This window comes from Cyclopterus lumpus, chromosome 22, assembly GCF_009769545.1.
Source record: "Cyclopterus lumpus isolate fCycLum1 chromosome 22, fCycLum1.pri, whole genome shotgun sequence".
NCBI classification, from domain to species: domain Eukaryota; kingdom Metazoa; phylum Chordata; class Actinopteri; order Perciformes; family Cyclopteridae; genus Cyclopterus; species Cyclopterus lumpus.
The window spans coordinates 9,101,766-9,119,592 of NC_046987.1; the positions used below are offsets into that span (position 1 = coordinate 9,101,766).

The following is a 17,827-nucleotide window of genomic DNA, read 5'->3' on the forward strand; positions in this document are numbered from 1 at the left end:
AGCATGTCGTGACTTGTCCGTTTTGGGCCATGTGTTGTGTCTGATGTGAACACTAATCTCTTGCAGGATTGGGTCAGCAAGTGTCTCTGCTTTGATCTCTGCAAGTGTCACGGTTTTAGGTGTTGCCTGGCTTGCAATGAAGTTCACGTACTCCTCTGCTACTTTTGTTGCACGTGTACTTTCACCTGTCTGAGACAATATGGGATGACGAGACATGTAGTCAGCTGGGTTGTCAGATCCCTTTCTGTATTCCACCTTGAAGTTGTAGGGCTAAAGCCTCAGTCCCCATCTCTCGATTCTGACAGGTGGTTTGAACCTGGGATTGTTCCATATGATTTCCAGTGCTTTATGATCCGTCACCAGAGTTAAAGGATGACCATAGATGTAAAGGTGGAAATGTTCACAGCCCCACACTATGGCCAGCGCTTCCTTTTCTGTTTGGGAGTATCTTCTCTCCACATCGCTGAGAGACCGACTAGCATATGCTATCATGTACTTAATCCCCTTTTCATCTTTTTGGCAGAGGATAACACCCAGTCCAACAGGGATAGCATCTACAATCAGTTCTGTCCCTCTGCCTGGATAGAAGTATGACATTGTAGTGTCACTGGTTAGACTGTCAGTGTCTGAAATGCAACTCGCTGTTCTGGGCCCCATACCCAGGGTGTGTCTGGTCTGGTGAGCTTGCGCAGTGGTTCTGAGATTGATGAGAAGTCTTTGATGAATCTGGAGCAGTAATTAGCCATTCCCAGTAGACTCCTGATTTCACCTGGATTCTGGGGGTCTGCAGCGTGCTGAACTGCAGTGACTTTCTTCGGATCTGCTGAAACACCTCCTGCTGAGAAGATGAAACCAAAGAACTTGAGCCTTGACTTGTGGAACTCACATTTTTTACGATTGAGTGGGAGACCGCTTTCTCTGAGTCTCTCAAACAGTGCTCGGAGGTTGTTGTCATGGTCAGTCTGAGAGGCTCCGTAGACAATGATGTCATCGCTTAGATTTTTCACACCAGAAAGACCTTGCAGTGTTTGGCATATAGCATTTTGAAATACCTCAGAGGATATACCAAAACTCAATCTCTTGTAGCGCCTCAACCCAAGGTGTGTGGTGAAGGTAGTGATGTACCTGCTGTCTGGATGAAGCTCTAGCTGGTGGTATCCAGTTCTCAAATCCAGTTTGGAAAACATAGTTGCTCCATTTAGCTTGTGTATCACATCGTCCATGGTGGGAGTGATGTGCCGTTCCCTCTCTATAGCTGTGTTAGCTTGGCATGTCAACACAAAGTCTGACTTTGTCAGGGTCTTTAGGCTTGGGAGGTGCAATAGGTGAGACCCATGGTTTAGGGCCAGTGACCTCCTCGATGATGTCATCTGCTCCCAGTGTTTGAAGCTCATCCTCGACCTTCTGACGAATGTGAATGCGATACACGTCAATGTGGTTGGCATGTAGGTTTAATGTCAGGATTTATGTGTAGCTTTACCAGAAAGTCTTTCAGTTTTCCGATGCCTTGAAACAGTTCAGGATTACTTTCCACCAGCTCATCTGCGACTGTGCGACACTGTTGTGTGACTGATACTGCTGTGACTATTTTAATCAGTCCCAGTGCTTTCGATGTTTTATAGCTGAGAAACGTTGAATCTGTCTCCTTTAATTACGAAGAATTTGCACGTTGTCTTTTCCTGTCCCTTTTCCACACTGCATTTGAAAACACCACTGACCGGCAATGGCACTTTGGAGCGGAAAGGGTAGATCTTTGTGCTTGTGGGGCTTAGTTGAGGACATGGCGTCAGTTTCTCAAAACTTATTTTGCTCATACAGTTTGCCGAGGCTCCTGAATCAATTAAAACTAGCATGCTACTGCCATTTAACTTGACGCGTGTCTGTGGCAGCTCTGATATTTTGTCAGCATCAACGACAAACACATAGGCGTCATCGCTGCTGGACGAGTTGTGTTCCATTTCTTCACCTTGTGTCTTTGATATGTGATGGACTTTTTTAAAGTGTCGGTTAGCCTTGTACTGTGGTTGTTTTATGTTTGTCTTTAGTTTTAGAACGACATTGTTTTGCTAAATGGTTTAGCTTACCACAGACTCTGCATTGTTTGATTCTAACAGTACATTCACCCTCATGAGGATATTTACCTCCACAGTTCCTGCAGCTGTTGTCTGAACATTGTTTTTCTGACCATCAGCTGCTGTTTGGATGTCTCTGCATAGTCTTTTGGTCCAACATGTTGACTGTGGCTCTTGTGCCTCTTTCGATGCCAGTCAGTTGCATCTCAGACAGTTCCAGTGTTCTTCCATGATCTAGAAGCTCTTCTAGGCCAAGTTCAGGCTCCCTTAGCGCTTTCCTGCCCAGCCTGGATGATGCACAGCTTTGTATGATTTGCGTTTTAATCTCTGCTTCGACATTTGCAAACTCACAGGTCTTAGCAAACATCCTTAGCCTAGTGTGATAACTGTCCACATTTTCTGCTGGTTCCTGTACAGTTTGAAAAGGTATACTGTATGTTTTTCTTAGGAGAGAAATATCCAGATAACTTCAGCTTGGTCTCTGCATATTTGTCATCTGCTGCTGCTAGTGTGTCGTAGATATCATGCACTCGTTCATTTATTCCAGCGAGGTCCAACTGACCCAGGGTCAGTTTCTGTGTTGAAAGGTGTGAGCGCCATACTTGCTGCAGTGTGCCGACTGCCATTCACGTCCTTTTAGCTTCGCTAGCTTGACCTAGCTTTAGCCTCACTCACCCGTGTGTCCGTTTTTCTCCTCCTTTTTTTTCTGCTCGAGAAACAAAGAGAGAAAGACGCAGTGATCGGGTTGATTCTTCGAGGTATTTTTCCGTTTACTCCTCGTCGCCAATGTAGTGTTTCTGTTGGGTGGTTATACACTAGATGAACGACAACTTGGCGTAGCTTCCCGGGCCTTTATTCTCCGCTCGCTTCCACACATGTGTCCATTATATGCTCTCTGCTTACTCGCCTATATCATGCATATCTATGCTCGCTAGCTGTCGCCGTTCTCACCGTGAACATCACACGTTTGAAGGTTTTTCAGCGATGTTGTCGAGTGAAAGTAGAAATAACTGCTTTTCTGACTGATCAAGTGAACGTTGGATGATTCTGTTAACAGAAGAACTGTGAACAGAACGCACCATAGAATCCCACGTGATACTCGGCACCCTGACCTCACTCATAGGTCGGAATCATGGCAACCATGGAATCTTCAGGTTAACTGTCAATCAAAAACAACATCACGAGGAATATCCATATACACAGGCGCTGTCTCCCGTGATGGCTGTGATACATGTGACCTGCCCAGTGGTCCGCCACAAATTAATTACAAAAACTCTTACAAAACACAGTCTTATATAAAGTAGTAGCTTTGAGGTGTCCGGTTGGAGCATATTTATAATTTTAGTTGAGTCATCTGAGCCGCCTTTCTCTGTACCGCCTTTCATCTTCAAACATTACTTATCTTCTCTTTCCGTTATTCCCTTCACAATAAAAGCCCCCGACACATACACCCCAAAAACTGCTTCTGTTTACTTACTTGATATAATAGCTTCCATTCGCTTCATTCGTGACGGAGAGGATGAGTGGCTTATCGCCATAAAAACAGTTTGTTTCCGCCGTCCACCATGGAAGAAATAACCACTATTTCTGCTTTGTACATCTTGTGGAAATCCCACAAACCTCGGAACATCAAACGCCCTTGTGTCTGGTTCTTGATATTAATATTATATATTAAATCCGTAGCCGCACACATACAGCTTCTCCAGGAACTGCATCTGGATGACGGCCACTTCCAGACTATCAACTTATCCTCCATAGTTTCCGATTCAACAATGGCATGACATCAGTGATGTCTCAACCTGAGAGGCTTTATCGACACAGCCTCACACACATAATATTGTGAAATTATGAATATATAATCATTGAATTTGAGCTGACTTTCAATTAAAAACAGTACAGTAGTGTAACTTCATATGTTATTAAAATATTATTTAATATAATGTCCAAAATATTGTTGTTTTTGACTTGTTATATCAAATTGGACAACACATTGTTAAATAAGGGTCTATCTCCGTGCTTTTGGGCCATACAAGCCTCCGTACCGTAACACCATGAATAGAGGTGCATTACATTTCAAGCGGCGGAGTATCCGCGGATGCCGGCTCACATGACCGCAGTCCTCACACACATGTTTCGCCCGAATTTTCCGCATCCAATGCGCGTCCGTGTATTGACTGCAATGCAGTGCAAAAAACATTCCCAGTTCTCCCGTTATGAATTCCTCCAGACTCAGGTCTATGTCAGTGTTCCACCTCAGGTTGAAGTGAGTGCTGCTTCATTTAATTTAAAGCACAATGTTTTTCAGTAGAGCCGGAAGGCAAAGCTCTCCATTTACTGGTCGGTCTACGTTCCAACCCTCACCTATGGTCACGAACTCTGGGTCGTGACCGAAAGAACGAGATCTCGGATACAAGCGGCCGAAATGAGCTTCCTCCGTAGGGTGGCCGGGCTCAGCCTTAGAGATAGGGTAAGGAGCTCGGACATCAGGGGGGAGCTTGGAGTCGAGTCGCTGCTCCTTCGTGTCGAAAGGAGTCAGCTGAGGTGGTTCGGGCATCTAGTCAGGATGCCTCCTGGACGCCTCCCATTAGAGGTTTTCCGGGCACGTCCAACTGGTAGGAGGCCCCGGGGAAGACCGAGGACACGCTGGAGGGATTATATCTCCCGGCTGGCCTTGGAACGCCTCGGGATCCCCCAGAATGAGCTGGAAAGTGCTGCGGGTGAGAGGGAAGCCTGGGTCGGCCTGCTGAACCTGCTGCCACCGCGACCCGACCCCGGATAAGCGGGTGATAATGGATGGATGGATGGATGGATGTTTTTCAGTATTTACCTACTGATAAGAAGAACAGTTCATTTTGTATACTTTTTTAATCACACTTTTAGTTTAATTTATTTTGAGTTTGTGGATAAAAGCTGCTTAAGACACTGATTTGTTTTCATAGTGCAGCGTCGGTTGTTATAGGTTCAGTGAGTGAGTATTCTCAGCTAAAGTTACATCATGTTAGTCTTTTTGAAACTACTTCTCAGTAGTTGGACTTTTTCATTTCATGTTTGTGCATGAAAGCACTGTTGAGTCTGTTGAAAAAGGCTGACGTTACTGAATAGTTATGAATTACCTCTTGTCCCAGGTTCAAACTGCACCATCTTTTCATTAAATCAATTTGAGAAGTTGAAAATGTTCGTCGAATGCTTGTCATTCACGGGGGATGGTGGGTCCCGCAGCCAGACCAGTTGAGAACCACTGCCCCAGACCAGTTGAGAGACCACATATATCACACATGTTCTTAGCAGCTCACAATTATTTGATGAACCAGATTTCTGTCCTTATCAACTGTGACAAAAAAGCTTTGAACAAAGTTAACGTAATAGCTAGCGTATGTTTGACAGGGGGGCACACTCCTCTGACTAGTGGCAATTATCTGACACCTAGTGGCACTCCTGAGACAACTACTGGCACTGGCAGCTCTTGGCACCTACTGACATATAAGGAGAGTGGAGATATTATCCGACTTTTATTTTGGAAAAACTCATTCTAACATTTAGGCATAACCACTTATCAGTGTAAGTTGGCAATCTGCAGATGCCATGAAAAAGTGAAAACACTTTTCATTGTTTATATTGCAGCTGATTATTAAAGTAGGCCTAACAATTAGTATAGAATGCACCTTTGTTCCTTTTTGTTTCTAAACTGCCTAAATCATAATGTTGTTAGCGGAAGTATTTCAATAAAGTCAATTTCTAAATAAAGTTTAACCTGGTTGCTCAACACAGGCATACAGTTTTAAGCTCCATATATCTGTCAGGACTCAGCCAGCCGGACTCCCTCCTCAGCCCGTTCACACAGTGACACCCGGTACCTCAGAGCGCTGCCAGGGAGCTACGGGCTTGGAGGCGGGGACAAGCCAGGGGCGCTCCAACTCACACCTGAAGCCACTCAGCTCGTCCCACGGCTGCAGCTCGTCAGCTCGTTGTATTCGGGGGGATAAAGATCAGGACTGTCTGTGCTGACGTTGCGAGTTCGTGCCATGATGTCCGTGGACTTTCCTCCTGGTGTCGTCACTGAACTTTCCCTCGTGTCTTTGCTGACTTTTTTTGTGTGGAGTATTTTCTTGGATTTTTTGGGGTTTGATGTTCGATCACCCGTGGACTAAGGGGACACTTTGAGTTTTTTGTGTTTCTTTTCTAAGCGACTTGTTGTGCTCAATAAACTACGCCGTGTGTTCGGCTAGAACTAAACCTTGCTGTTGTCGTGCGCTTGGGGTCAGAGACAAACCATAACAATATCGACTTATTCGCACCGTTGCTGAGTGACATTTCCCACCCATCTGATTTCAATGAGTCCTGTTCAATTCAAGGGTTCAAGATCTACGTGTAGAAAAAAAAGTTTATCCTCCTATTAGAATCTATATAGTTGTGCGGTTATAATCGTTGTTACACTTCAGTATGCATGTTCAGGTTTACCTGTTAGAAAAATAATTCCAGTGTTGTGCTTAGACAGTGCAGTCAAGGTAACGTATTATTGTGGTGGTATAACGTGATATGATAAGAATTGTACAAAATTAAAACAAATTAAAAAACGCTGGTACATTATAACAATATTCAGTATAGTACAGCAGAATTGCATATTGTAAATATTAAGTCTACAATAAGGCCATCATTATCTATCTGTCCATCCATCTATCTGTACACTTAGGTATTGACAAAAAACGCAGCTCCTCTGTGACTGAATTAAAATCCATTCTATGATCATACAACTGATTTACGGCAGCTGACCTGTCGTAACAACAATGGGTGTTCAGTTTGTCAGCTTCTTGACGGGTGTCGAACGATCGCTTGCCACTGTCCTGACACCTGACTGACGCCTGCCACACACTTGCCACTGTGGTGCCAGTGCCACATTGAGGATCTCGTCTTTGTGAGGCACTTTGCACTTCTTTGCACCTTTCACCATTTGATAAAAAACACAGCACACACAAAAAGCAGACACATCACAAGTTCATCTGGTATGAAGTTCAATCCCAGACTACTGTCAGCTCTGGACTGATCAAGTACAGAGGAGTGAGTGTAAAAGGATTACTGAGGGCTTTGTTTTCTTTTGGCAGGCACTGCAGTCACTCATGTAATCTACGTTTGGCTGCAAGTGTGACATGTTGGTTGCCTTTCTTGTCCTTATGTGCAATTCCATTATAAAGGATACACACATGTCATGGGATATGTCACACATTTAAAACATTTTTTTTTAACCCTGAATCAGTCAGTGATATCATCACTTAACAAAAATGTTCCAGGCTGATAGAAGTGCAGTCTTACATTAGAGATGGCCTCCGTGTCAGAGAAGCAAGAGTGGAAGTGGGGCAAACCAAGGAAATTACTGTAATGCAGCCCTCAGCCGAAAGACCCTCTGCGTATGACAGAGAGAAGGCCGAAGTGCAGTTTCATCAGTGTGCATTACTGTCAAGCAAACTGAGGAGAAACCATAATTGCACTTTCCTCTTGGGGCTTGCTCCATTAAGGTTTGCATGGAGGCCTTTACTGTGTTTGGCTTGTCTGGCCATGTCAAACACGCATCACAGACAGGAAATGGAGGAGGATAATGGATGTATACTTAATGGTCCTTCCTGCTGCTGATTTCACTGTGTTTACTCCTAGATTTGACACGTCAACATCTACTTTGTTTTCATCCTTGTCTGGAAAGATATACACCAGAAAACAGAAGCTTATATTCTGGGAATGACATGCTGAAAGCCGTGCTTTAGTTAAGTCTCTATTGTCTCTGGGCAGCAGGACATAATCATTCTTTAAAGGCAAATACGTGTTTTAAAGTAGTAATAAAGGCCAAATATGGGAACAGTTTAATTGGTATTCTAAACTGATGGGTGCAATCGACATGTCAATAATTATTTGTATCTGTGGAATGAATAATACCGTATGATACCAGACTGTGGGTCACTCACTTTGTTGAAAATCAGACGTAACCCTTTTGATAAGTCATCAACAGCCGTATCTTGAAAATGTTCCATTTTATTTTGACATACAACACTGTTAACAGAAAGAAAATAGTTATGTACATAAATAGGCAACAGAAAATGTACAGTCTTACACAAATAAGTACATAGTACATAGTAATAGTACAACTTTTAGCACATGTGTGCATTAATGGTATGTTCTATGGGAGACAACATGTTATAGCAGTCGGTCATTTAAAGTGAAATACACATTTTTAAAATCCATTCAAAAGCCGACTGCCCTGTTAAGACTGATGCTGACCCGAGAGGGAGTGCAGAGGGCAGGAAGAGTCCCTCACATGTTACGCATGGGAGATGGGAAGATAAGAGGCTCCATCCACATTGTCTCATTTCTTTATTTGACCTATATTTATTTCTTCAAGGGACCTGACATTTTGCGTAGACCCTTTATCCTGTAGAGCAGCGCGTTGATAAAATCCTGAAGGGAAGATGAAGTAACTGTTACAGACTAGACACTGACACACTAACATCAAACAAGCAATACATGTTTTGTTAAAATCTTTAAATGCTTGTGTTTGGTTTTCAAAGTTATTCTTTGTCTCACCTCTTTTGGCTTTCCGCATTCCTGCAACAGCTCCTAACAAAGAAAAGAAAACAAGCACATATAGGCTCACGAACAACATTACTTTTTTCAGTGCAAACATTGCAACACTGGGTTCCAGCAAGGGACACGTGATTGTTAAACTATTAGCCCACATTGCAAATAGTTAGTTATGTACCCAGGTATCATGGTGTTGAAAAGTTCAAACTCTTTGGACTTAAAGTTGGATTCCTGTGACACGCATTGTCCGTTGTTTGGAGAACAGCAGCTGTTCCATGAAGCAATAAATGACTGAATGTAGAAATAGCTAGAGATGCAATGTGAAGAGTGACTCACATGTCATTGTTTTTACGTTCATTTGCACAATCTTACCTGCAGGCGTGTTCTCTGGCCCTCGTCTGCCAACTCCAGGAGCTCATCTATGTCAATCTCTAACTCTGGAATCTCTTCCTCCTGTGAAAGCAGAGAGAAACAAATGTATAAGGCAGTATTCCTCTGTTCCTCTATTGCCCACACTTGTATTTCTACATGCTCCAAAAGCTCTTGCAAACGCTGGATAAAGTGGACCTCTTGCCATCCTTTTACTCGCAGTGGTAAGATTACAACACTGAGCAGTCATTCAGAAGGAAAAGAAAGTGTAAGATGTGATGCAACATGGCAAGGATTTCATTGAAGCACAGCACTATATAAGGTGTTGTATTGTCTCGTTTCAAGAGTCAGCACAATACTTTCATAGGTAAATGGATCACCCGAGTTAATAGTGTCGGCTGTATTGTTGTAATAAGAATAAACACTTTTCTTCCATAATCATTTCTCATAACAATGATAGTATTGGTGGTGCACACAAAAGCAATGCTGAAGTGCACTGAGCCATGAAGGCAAAAAGGCTCCAGGGGGCTATACTTGCAATATGCCTCTGCCAGATTTTATGGATGGTTTACCCAGCTAGCATTTATCTCAGCCATTACTGAGAGATTATTTCTAGTTTAAATGTTCTCCAAAGAATATATTCATTCAGCTAGGTTGTCTCACATTGTGAGTTAAAACACTAACCGAAGGGCAGGCTAACATATGAACTTGAGGTCTAAATCCATACAAACCCCTTTTTCCAAAATGTGAGCCTTAATTAAACAATGGTCGGCAGCACATTGAAAGATTAATGCCAACCTTGTGTAAAGTTTGCAATAAAAGAAAAAGGGCACAGAGTCGTCAGTTATAAAAAGCAATATAGCAAAGTAATCAAATGATATCACAATCGCTTATCCTCACCTTCTAACTACATTTTCAGAGGGAAAGAACAGTGCTCACTGGAGGAATCCTTAACCCTAAGATATCCAGAGTCAGCAGGTGCACACAAGTGGAGCCTCGTTTTAAGAGGAATATTTTCCGGTTGGTGAGTTTTCATGGCTGGTACGGATGGGGCTCATGTGGAAATGCTGAGTGGCGGACTAGATGGGCCCACCTTCAGAATCCCCTGTGTCCCACTCTAATTGATACATGCTGCCAGTGTGGATCCTGTGTGATTCTGCTGATGTCTGCATGACACACGCAGGTCTGGGTGCTTTTCTTTGTCCATCCTGTACATTTCTGTACTTTGTTTACCAGTTTTACTGTGTTAGGCTGTGGATTACATTACATTACATTACATGTCATTTAGCTGACGCTTTTATCCAAAGCGACTTACAATAAGTGCATTAAACCATGAGTCCAAACTCAGAACAACAAGAATCAAGCAAGTACAATTTCATCAATAAAGTTAAACTACAAAGTGCTATCAGTAAGAGACATTTAAGTGCTACCAAAGTGCTACTACGGCTCTACCCTCCCTATTTAAGGTATAGTCGAAAAAGATGTGTTTTTAGTTTGCGACAGAAGATGTAGAGACTTTCTGCTGTCCTGATGTCAATGGGGAGCTCGTTCCACCATCGAGGAGCCAGGACAGCAAACAGTCGTGACTTCGTAGAGTGCTTAGCTGGATGTTTATGATGGTAAGGCCAAATCCTCAAACAGTTTGGTAAATGTAAATGAAATAAGTCAGAATTATTTTCATTATTGCATGTTGTGAAAATGACCAAAGTAAATTGCAAGTGATGAATGTACATACTGTATATATAATTCTGAACTAGTCCTTTTTCAGTTTAAACCCTGCACAGTCTGCTTGTGACAGCAGGACCATGCAGAGCACCTCTGAATACCAGTAAGAGGAAAATGTGCATTCATCATGAAGAAATACGATGACCCTTTGACTAACTTTTCAGTATTTCATATTGTAGGCAGTCACATTTTCTAGCTTGCTGAGAGTTACCTTCATTGTTGGCGGAAAACATCATTTTAATGAGGCCTCTGGGCAGAAATATCTCAACAGCACTTGTTGGAAGTTTAAAAGCAATGGACTGAAGCTAAAGTAAATGTTGTCACTAATGTTGGAATTCATGAACATCGAAGTGGCTCCTGGGGATTGTCATTTTAGACAATACAGATGTATTCTGGATAAGCAGTTTGATTTTGTGGAGAGCAGATGACCTCCACTAGAATTTATGATTCAGAATCAGAAATGTTTCATCATCATCATCATGAGGTGACCTGGTTTTTTCCTATCGTGACTTCTTTTGTTTGGAACTCACATTTCAGTAAGTAGGCAAGCGTGATCATATAAATGTGTTCATCCATTTTTAAACAGGTTTTATTTATTTCAACAATAACTTGTATATCTTTGTCTGTTTGATTTGATGATTGTTCAGAAAATGTGTTGTTACTTTGTTTAGGGTAGTGCTATAAATATACATGACATTTACTAAAATTGCCTGAAGGATAACGATACTGATCAATCAGTCAGCCCATGCAACTGAAGATTTCTGAACTAGTAACACTGTGATGACAGTGAGTATTGATAAGCATGGCATGGCCTCCAAAGATAGTTCCTAATGATTTTGGTGACCCCCTGACTGGTCATCTAGAGCAACCCTCAGGTCAAAACTTGCTTAAGTCATATTGGAAACCAGACTGAAAGCCAGAATGTCCGTTTCAGTACATACTAAATATTTACGGATGATGAGGACCATGAGTACCCACCACCAAGACAAAAGTTAAGTTAAGTGCAATGTCCAGTCCAACATCTATTGAGCAGGTTATCACAATATTTCATCAGAAGATGAAGATCCTCTTCACTCTATCACTTCCAGGTGGCCGCATTTCCACAAAGCACATTTTAAGTTATAATAAACCAATTATCAGGAAGAGAACTGGAAATGCTCATGCTCTACATAAACTAAGCTAACCAACTGGATGTAGCTTCATATTCAACGGACAGATATGAGAGTCTCTGATTTTCTCATAAAATTCAGATAAAAAGGCATTTCTAAAAATATTGAACTATTCCATTAAAGGTTGTTGACAGTGAAAGTCATGTAGTTTGTAGTTCACTGACCTATGGCGTTGGAAAATACTACAACAGAACATCGGTGGTTCCATTACACACACATGTGTTTGCGATGATAACGTGAAGGAAACCATGCCCAGGAAATCTAGCTGTTTGGAGAAGATGCCCGTGCATGTTTAACTTATCAGTTATCAGCCCCTTCCCTTTTCCTGCCAGAGGCACGAGCTGCACACACTTAAAATATCCATGAACTTCACAGACTGAGTCAGTTTAAAGAGGGGAAACAGAGGGTAAAGATACAAATCCTGTTGTTCAGTTATATACGATAAGAGAGGGCCAATTCCTAAAACATGATGGGATCAATCTTAGCCTGCAATACATTCATCCATATTTATCAATATAAATGTATTTTAATGTCCTGCGGTCTATACATTTATACAAAACAGTCATTCACTGAAAAGTCCTGATAGTTAGGTGTCATTGCAGGAAATCACTGATATAAACATTGCTCAACATTTTCAAGTCTAAGGGAGAGCTGTCTGTCACCCCTCTTTTTTTGTTTATTATTTCTCAAAAGGTGTGAAGTTTGCAAAAAAATTGACCGCTCCAGACCGAGGCAGCACTTGTATGAATTAGAGATGCGGCTAAATAATTCAGGTGGTGACACAGGGGACTGATGGTAAATGCTTCCACGCGGACGACTCGGAGAAGCAACAGAGTTACCTTCCCCTGAGCCCATGCAAAATTCATGACACTAGCCAGTGAACCTGGACGAGCCACGACTGATTCCATACGAGTGGCTTATGCAAATATCCAGTCCAGAGAGTAGTGCACTCCTTTTCCTTCAGCAAAGATGTAGACTATCATGATTGAATCAAAAGCAATTGCATCTTTCATCATCTCATCAATCATACTGAGATCCAATCATTCAGCTGAGTAGGTGAGTAGGCCACGTGCACATCCACTATCTGTGCTGTGAATTCATCCTGATATTAGATCATGTTAGAACCAGAACATGAAACGCCAATTACTGCAAACGTGAAATAATAGAAGTCTGTTTTTGGGACAACATCACAAGTACACAAAGAACAACTTCAATTCTGTTTTCACATGTCCTGGTTTCAACTACTGTAATGTATTCCACCCTCTGCTTTACACGCATATTAACATATATTACAACAGGGAAGAACACTTGGAATGTAAATGGAATAAAGCTCATGAAGTAAGTATTGGGATGAGAAATATTGTTGCACAATATTAAATATGCAGAGCAGTCAGCTGCAACTAAAGTGTATTAAAATGTGCCCAGCCAGGCTTAACCTTTATAATCTACTGGTCTAGGATAATTGTCTGTAAACTTCCATGTCAGCCAGCCAGTCAGATGGATGTGGATGCAGGCTCACATACTGCGACATTTGATATGCCATATGCAAAGGCCCCCTGGCAGTTTAAGGGGATACCAGACAGAGAGGTGGCTACAGATCGTCTACAGCCAAGGGGTCTCTGCTGGTTCAAGAATTAAACAAGAACCAGTTTGTCTCTGTCGTCTCCGGCATGAAACGGAGAAGGTGTTGTCAACAGATATGCATCGTCATGAGGAAGCTCATGCTCCTTAACATACACCCCTAATTCCACGGTGCCATGCCGCCTCATGTGGGTGAGGAGACATCTGTTGCCATGGTTTCCCCTCAGCGGATGCCAAGCAAATCAATATGGAGTCTCTGACGTAATTGGATTGCATCCCACCGTACAGGAGCAGTTATGAAGGTTGGGATGCTGGGTAGATGCCGAGAGAGAGAGAGAGAGAGAGAGAGAGAGAGAGAGAGAGAGAGAGAGAGGGAGAGAGAGAGCTGATGCCTCGACATAATCCCCTGCACACACATTTAACACCATATATCTGAAGTGGATTTCACAATAAAAATACCCGTGGCTTTAATTTGTTCATGCTTATCACAGAGTTACAGGGATATTGTTGTTGTGCTTTTGCTCTGTTGCTCCTCAATATGGTTTGCTTCTGATGTTACTGATCCGTGAATCTATTCAACTTCACACTGTGGACAAAGCCACTTCTGAACATCTAAATCACAAATGTAGCCATATGGCAACCGTGTTTAAAGTGATCTCGGTGTTGCATCGTCAACCTGCTTGCAAATGCAGACTCAAATCTGACATCATATCTTATTGCTATGGTAGAACACCGCGGAGTACACCGCACAGCTGATATGAGATTCATGACACATGAGGGCTTGAGTGCCAAAAATTGCAGCTATGAAGCAAAGCGACTTGCCTCACACTCCTCTTTTAGGTCGCTGTAATCTCTCATACATGACGAATAGCCCCTCACAGGCCCTTGTGAGCGGCTCAGTGCCACCCTTGCTCCTTTCCTTCACCTCATCCTCAGGCACCCAACAGATGTGCGCCTGAGTGTGTCTGTGTGAGCCAGCCCTACCATACCTCACAGTCAAACAGCAGGTGCAGCTGCCCGTCGATCCACTCCTCGATATCCAGCCTCCTCTGCAGGTCCTTGCGGTTGTATTTGACTGTCAGTTTGCCCAGCTTGCGGTGCGGCGGCTCCTCTGTTTTGTCCGCTGCTTGGAACATCACCCTGGACTGGGTGCTGGGCTCTGACGCCATGGCTGCCACGGCCTCAGGAGAACCGTGGAAACACACAGAGCTCACACACACACACAGACACAGACCGACAGGCTCGGACACGTTAGTTTTGCACACCCTGCTCTGTCTCTATCCAGTGTGTTGCTGTTCCCACACGTATCTCCTACAATCTTGTTGAGTGTTTGTGCTCTCCCTCTCTATAAAGCTGGCTCTGGCTCTCTGCCTGTCCTCTCTCTCTCCCTCTCGGAAGCTCACTGTCTTGCTCTCCTTCCCTCCTCCTCTTGCAACACCCACTAGCTGCACTATCAGGAAGATGGTAATGAGATATGCTTTTGTCCGTGTGTGTGAGTCTGCGCATGCATTTGTGTGTGTGCACATGCACTTTATATGGTGTGTGTTTGCTTGTTGCTCTCTTTCTCAGTGGTATAGCAAGTGAGAGAGCACAGTTCAATTGCAGCAATAAAATCGGGAGAAAGGGTGAGAGGGCATCCACAATAATCAAGTTAGGAGGGTTACTCTGGCTGTTATGTCACATGTGTTACTGACGTCCCAATATCTAGAAATAGTTGTTTTTTTACCTCCGATCATATGATTCGTAGATATACCTATCATCAGAAACATCTCTGTAGCAACACACACATTTCCTAATATTCACTCAGTAAGAATTTTCAAAGTATTTGTCTCCCCACAAAGTCAAAGGGGTTTGGTTATGGGCGCTTGTGTTTGCAAACACTTCCAACAAAGGCTGGGTCCCCCTGACAGGTGAGCCAGGGTTCCTCTAGTGTGATAGCTGCATTGCCCTTTATAACAGGCATTATCAGGTGTACGTTTAATAAGCCTTGAAGTCAAATTGGCATCCTCGGTTACGTACCCATAAATAAAGGATGAGTAGGAAAGCACTATTTATGGCTGTCTAGAAGTCAAATGTAAAAATAAAAGTCCTGAAACCATCATTGTTTGTTTGGGAAGTCAAATATCAGCAGCAGTACATAAACCCACGGACAAAAATTCATAGTTGTACCTGTCGTTGAGAATACGGAGACAATGGGCTGCAGAGTTTCCACAGATCCTATTACGATATGAATAATGGGGTTCAGTTTTTTGTTTTGGCAGGAACTATCAATCAGCCGGTGTTCACCCACTGATGCACCAACGTCTGTTACAAACACTGAATTATTGAGTCTCTCTAGCAGCTCACCTTTCCAGACAAACAAATTCATTCATCTTGTCTTATGCTGCTTGGCTCTGCACAGTCGGGTTGTCTAAAAAAAAAAAAAAGGGGGACATGCACCAGAGAGACCTGTGTCAGGTCTTCTCACCTGGCCAGGTGGCACTTTCTATGGGGGAGAGACGGAAAGCAGGGGCAGTGGATGAGCTTGACCTTTTCGGTTTTATGATGTAAGATCTCATTGACAGGATACAACAATGTTTTATTTAATCAAACAAAATCACCCTGCTGCTTTTATTAATACCATGGTCCAACAAATAATGTAAAGGTTAAATACAACAATAATAATCCACTTAAGATGAGAAGTTAACAAATAACATTCCACTATTCCACAAGGATAGGTTGATAAATTAACTAAAGCAGAAATAAATAAATAAAACATTTGAAACATATCCCACTCTTCAACAAAGAGGCATATTGAACTAATGTTTACAGTTCAACTCGCAGTACAGTATACTTCTTATAGTCTTATCTGCTGCTCCGAAGCTACAAAGAAAAATTAATGCAGTCATATTACTGCATACTTCAATATCAATATCAATATTATATATCAATATTTGCATAATATTTGCAAAGTCTATGGATCGCCATATTTTGGGTGATATAAAAAGGCTAATATTTTAATTCAATTTAATATTTTGCTTGGGAATAGGTTGACAACGCTACAAGGCTATTAATCAAGGCTACAACGTTAGCCGAATAGTTACGTTGCTAATCATTAGGCCTTTGTCTCTCTTTACCAGTTGCCTCTTGTGTTTGTCCTCTTGAAAATAAACCAGTAAGCTTGGCACATTTGGCAGCATCCTCCTCCAATGCCTTTCTTTTTTCAACCTGGCTTTTTCAGCCCCTCCTGCCCTCTTCCTCCCGTCCATCCTCCATGACGCGTAACGCGGCGGTCGGGCTGGTCCAGCTATCCGTAGTCTTTTTGGAAAAGACCGTCTACGGACCGACCCAACTCTATTTGGGAGGGGAGAACTTCCTCGTATGGTACAACCCATGCAGAGGCTGTGGTGTCAGAATGCGGAACGTGTGTAGCCCACTTTAAGAGAATAATAATAATAATAATAATAATAATAATAATAATAATAATAATAATAATAATAATAATAATACATTTATTTATATAGCACCTTTAAAAACAGAGTTTACAAAGTGCTCTACATCTACAAGGTAAAAACATAACATCAATACAAGTAAACATTTCAGAAAATACATGAGGCAATGAACACAATAGAGGAATAGAAAATTACAAATACAAAATAAAGCAGAACAGACAAACTAAAATAGGGGAAACAAGGGGAAACTGCATAAAAGGACGACATCACTTAAAAGCAGTTCTATAAAAATGGGTTTTAAGAAGTAATTTAAAAGAAGCTACTGATTCTGCTAGTCTTATCCCCTCAGGTAGGTCGTTCCAAAGTCGAGGGGCTCTGATGGCAAAAGCACGGTCACCCTTTGATTTAAACCTTGACTTTGGAACGGCCAGAAGGGCCTTGAAGAGTCTTGAAGGGCCTTGAAAGGCCCCACCGGAGGATCTAAGGCTGCGAGCTGGCTCATATGGGGCTAACATTTCAATGATGTAGCTTGGGGCCAGACCCAGGCGTGCTTTAAAAGTGAGCAGCAAAATCTTAAAATCAATTCTAAAACTAACAGGGAGCCAGTGGAGAGAGGCCAGGACTGGAGTCATGTGAAGCCATCTGTTAGAGGCCAGGACTGGAGTCATGTGAAGCCGTCTGTTAGAGGCCAGGACTGGAGTCATGTGAAGCCGTCTGTTAGAGGCCAGGACTGGAGTCATGTGAAGCCGTCTGTTAGAGGCCAGGACGGGAGTCATGTGAAGCCGTCTGTTAGAGGCCAGGACGGGAGTCATGCGAAGCCGTCTGTTAGAGGCCAGGACGGAAGTCATGTGAAGCCGTCTGTTAGAGGCCAGGACTGGAGTCATGTGATGCCGTCTGTTAGAACCAGTCAGAAGCC

The 17,827-nt window shown here is 42.7% G+C and overlaps 1 protein-coding gene across 1 annotated transcript; it reads right to left on the reverse strand.

Annotated features, from left to right (window-relative positions):
- Positions 1-8,072: 8,072 nt before the first annotated feature.
- Positions 8,073-15,037, reverse strand: zgc:162989 (uncharacterized protein LOC100037351 homolog). The gene is made up of 4 exons (XM_034525705.1): positions 14,470-15,037; positions 9,009-9,089; positions 8,640-8,672; positions 8,073-8,513 (listed from the first exon to the last, which is right to left on the reverse strand). The coding sequence occupies exons 1-4, from the start codon at positions 14,647-14,649 to the stop codon at positions 8,445-8,447; spliced, it is 363 nt and encodes a 120-aa protein (XP_034381596.1). The 5' UTR covers positions 14,650-15,037; the 3' UTR covers positions 8,073-8,444.
- Positions 15,038-17,827: the final 2,790 nt, after the last annotated feature.

Coding starts and splice junctions, on each gene's coding strand:
- zgc:162989 (XM_034525705.1), bottom strand. CDS start 14,649: ATGGCGTCAGAGCCCAGCACCCAGTCCAGGGTGATGTTCCAAGCAGCG. Junction 8,673..9,008: donor GCCAGAGAACACGCCTGCAG/GTAAGATTGTGC, acceptor TTTCTTTGTTAG/GAGCTGTTGCAGGAATGCGG. Junction 8,514..8,639: donor AATGCGGAAAGCCAAAAGAG/GTGAGACAAAGA, acceptor TCTTCCCTTCAG/GATTTTATCAACGCGCTGCT.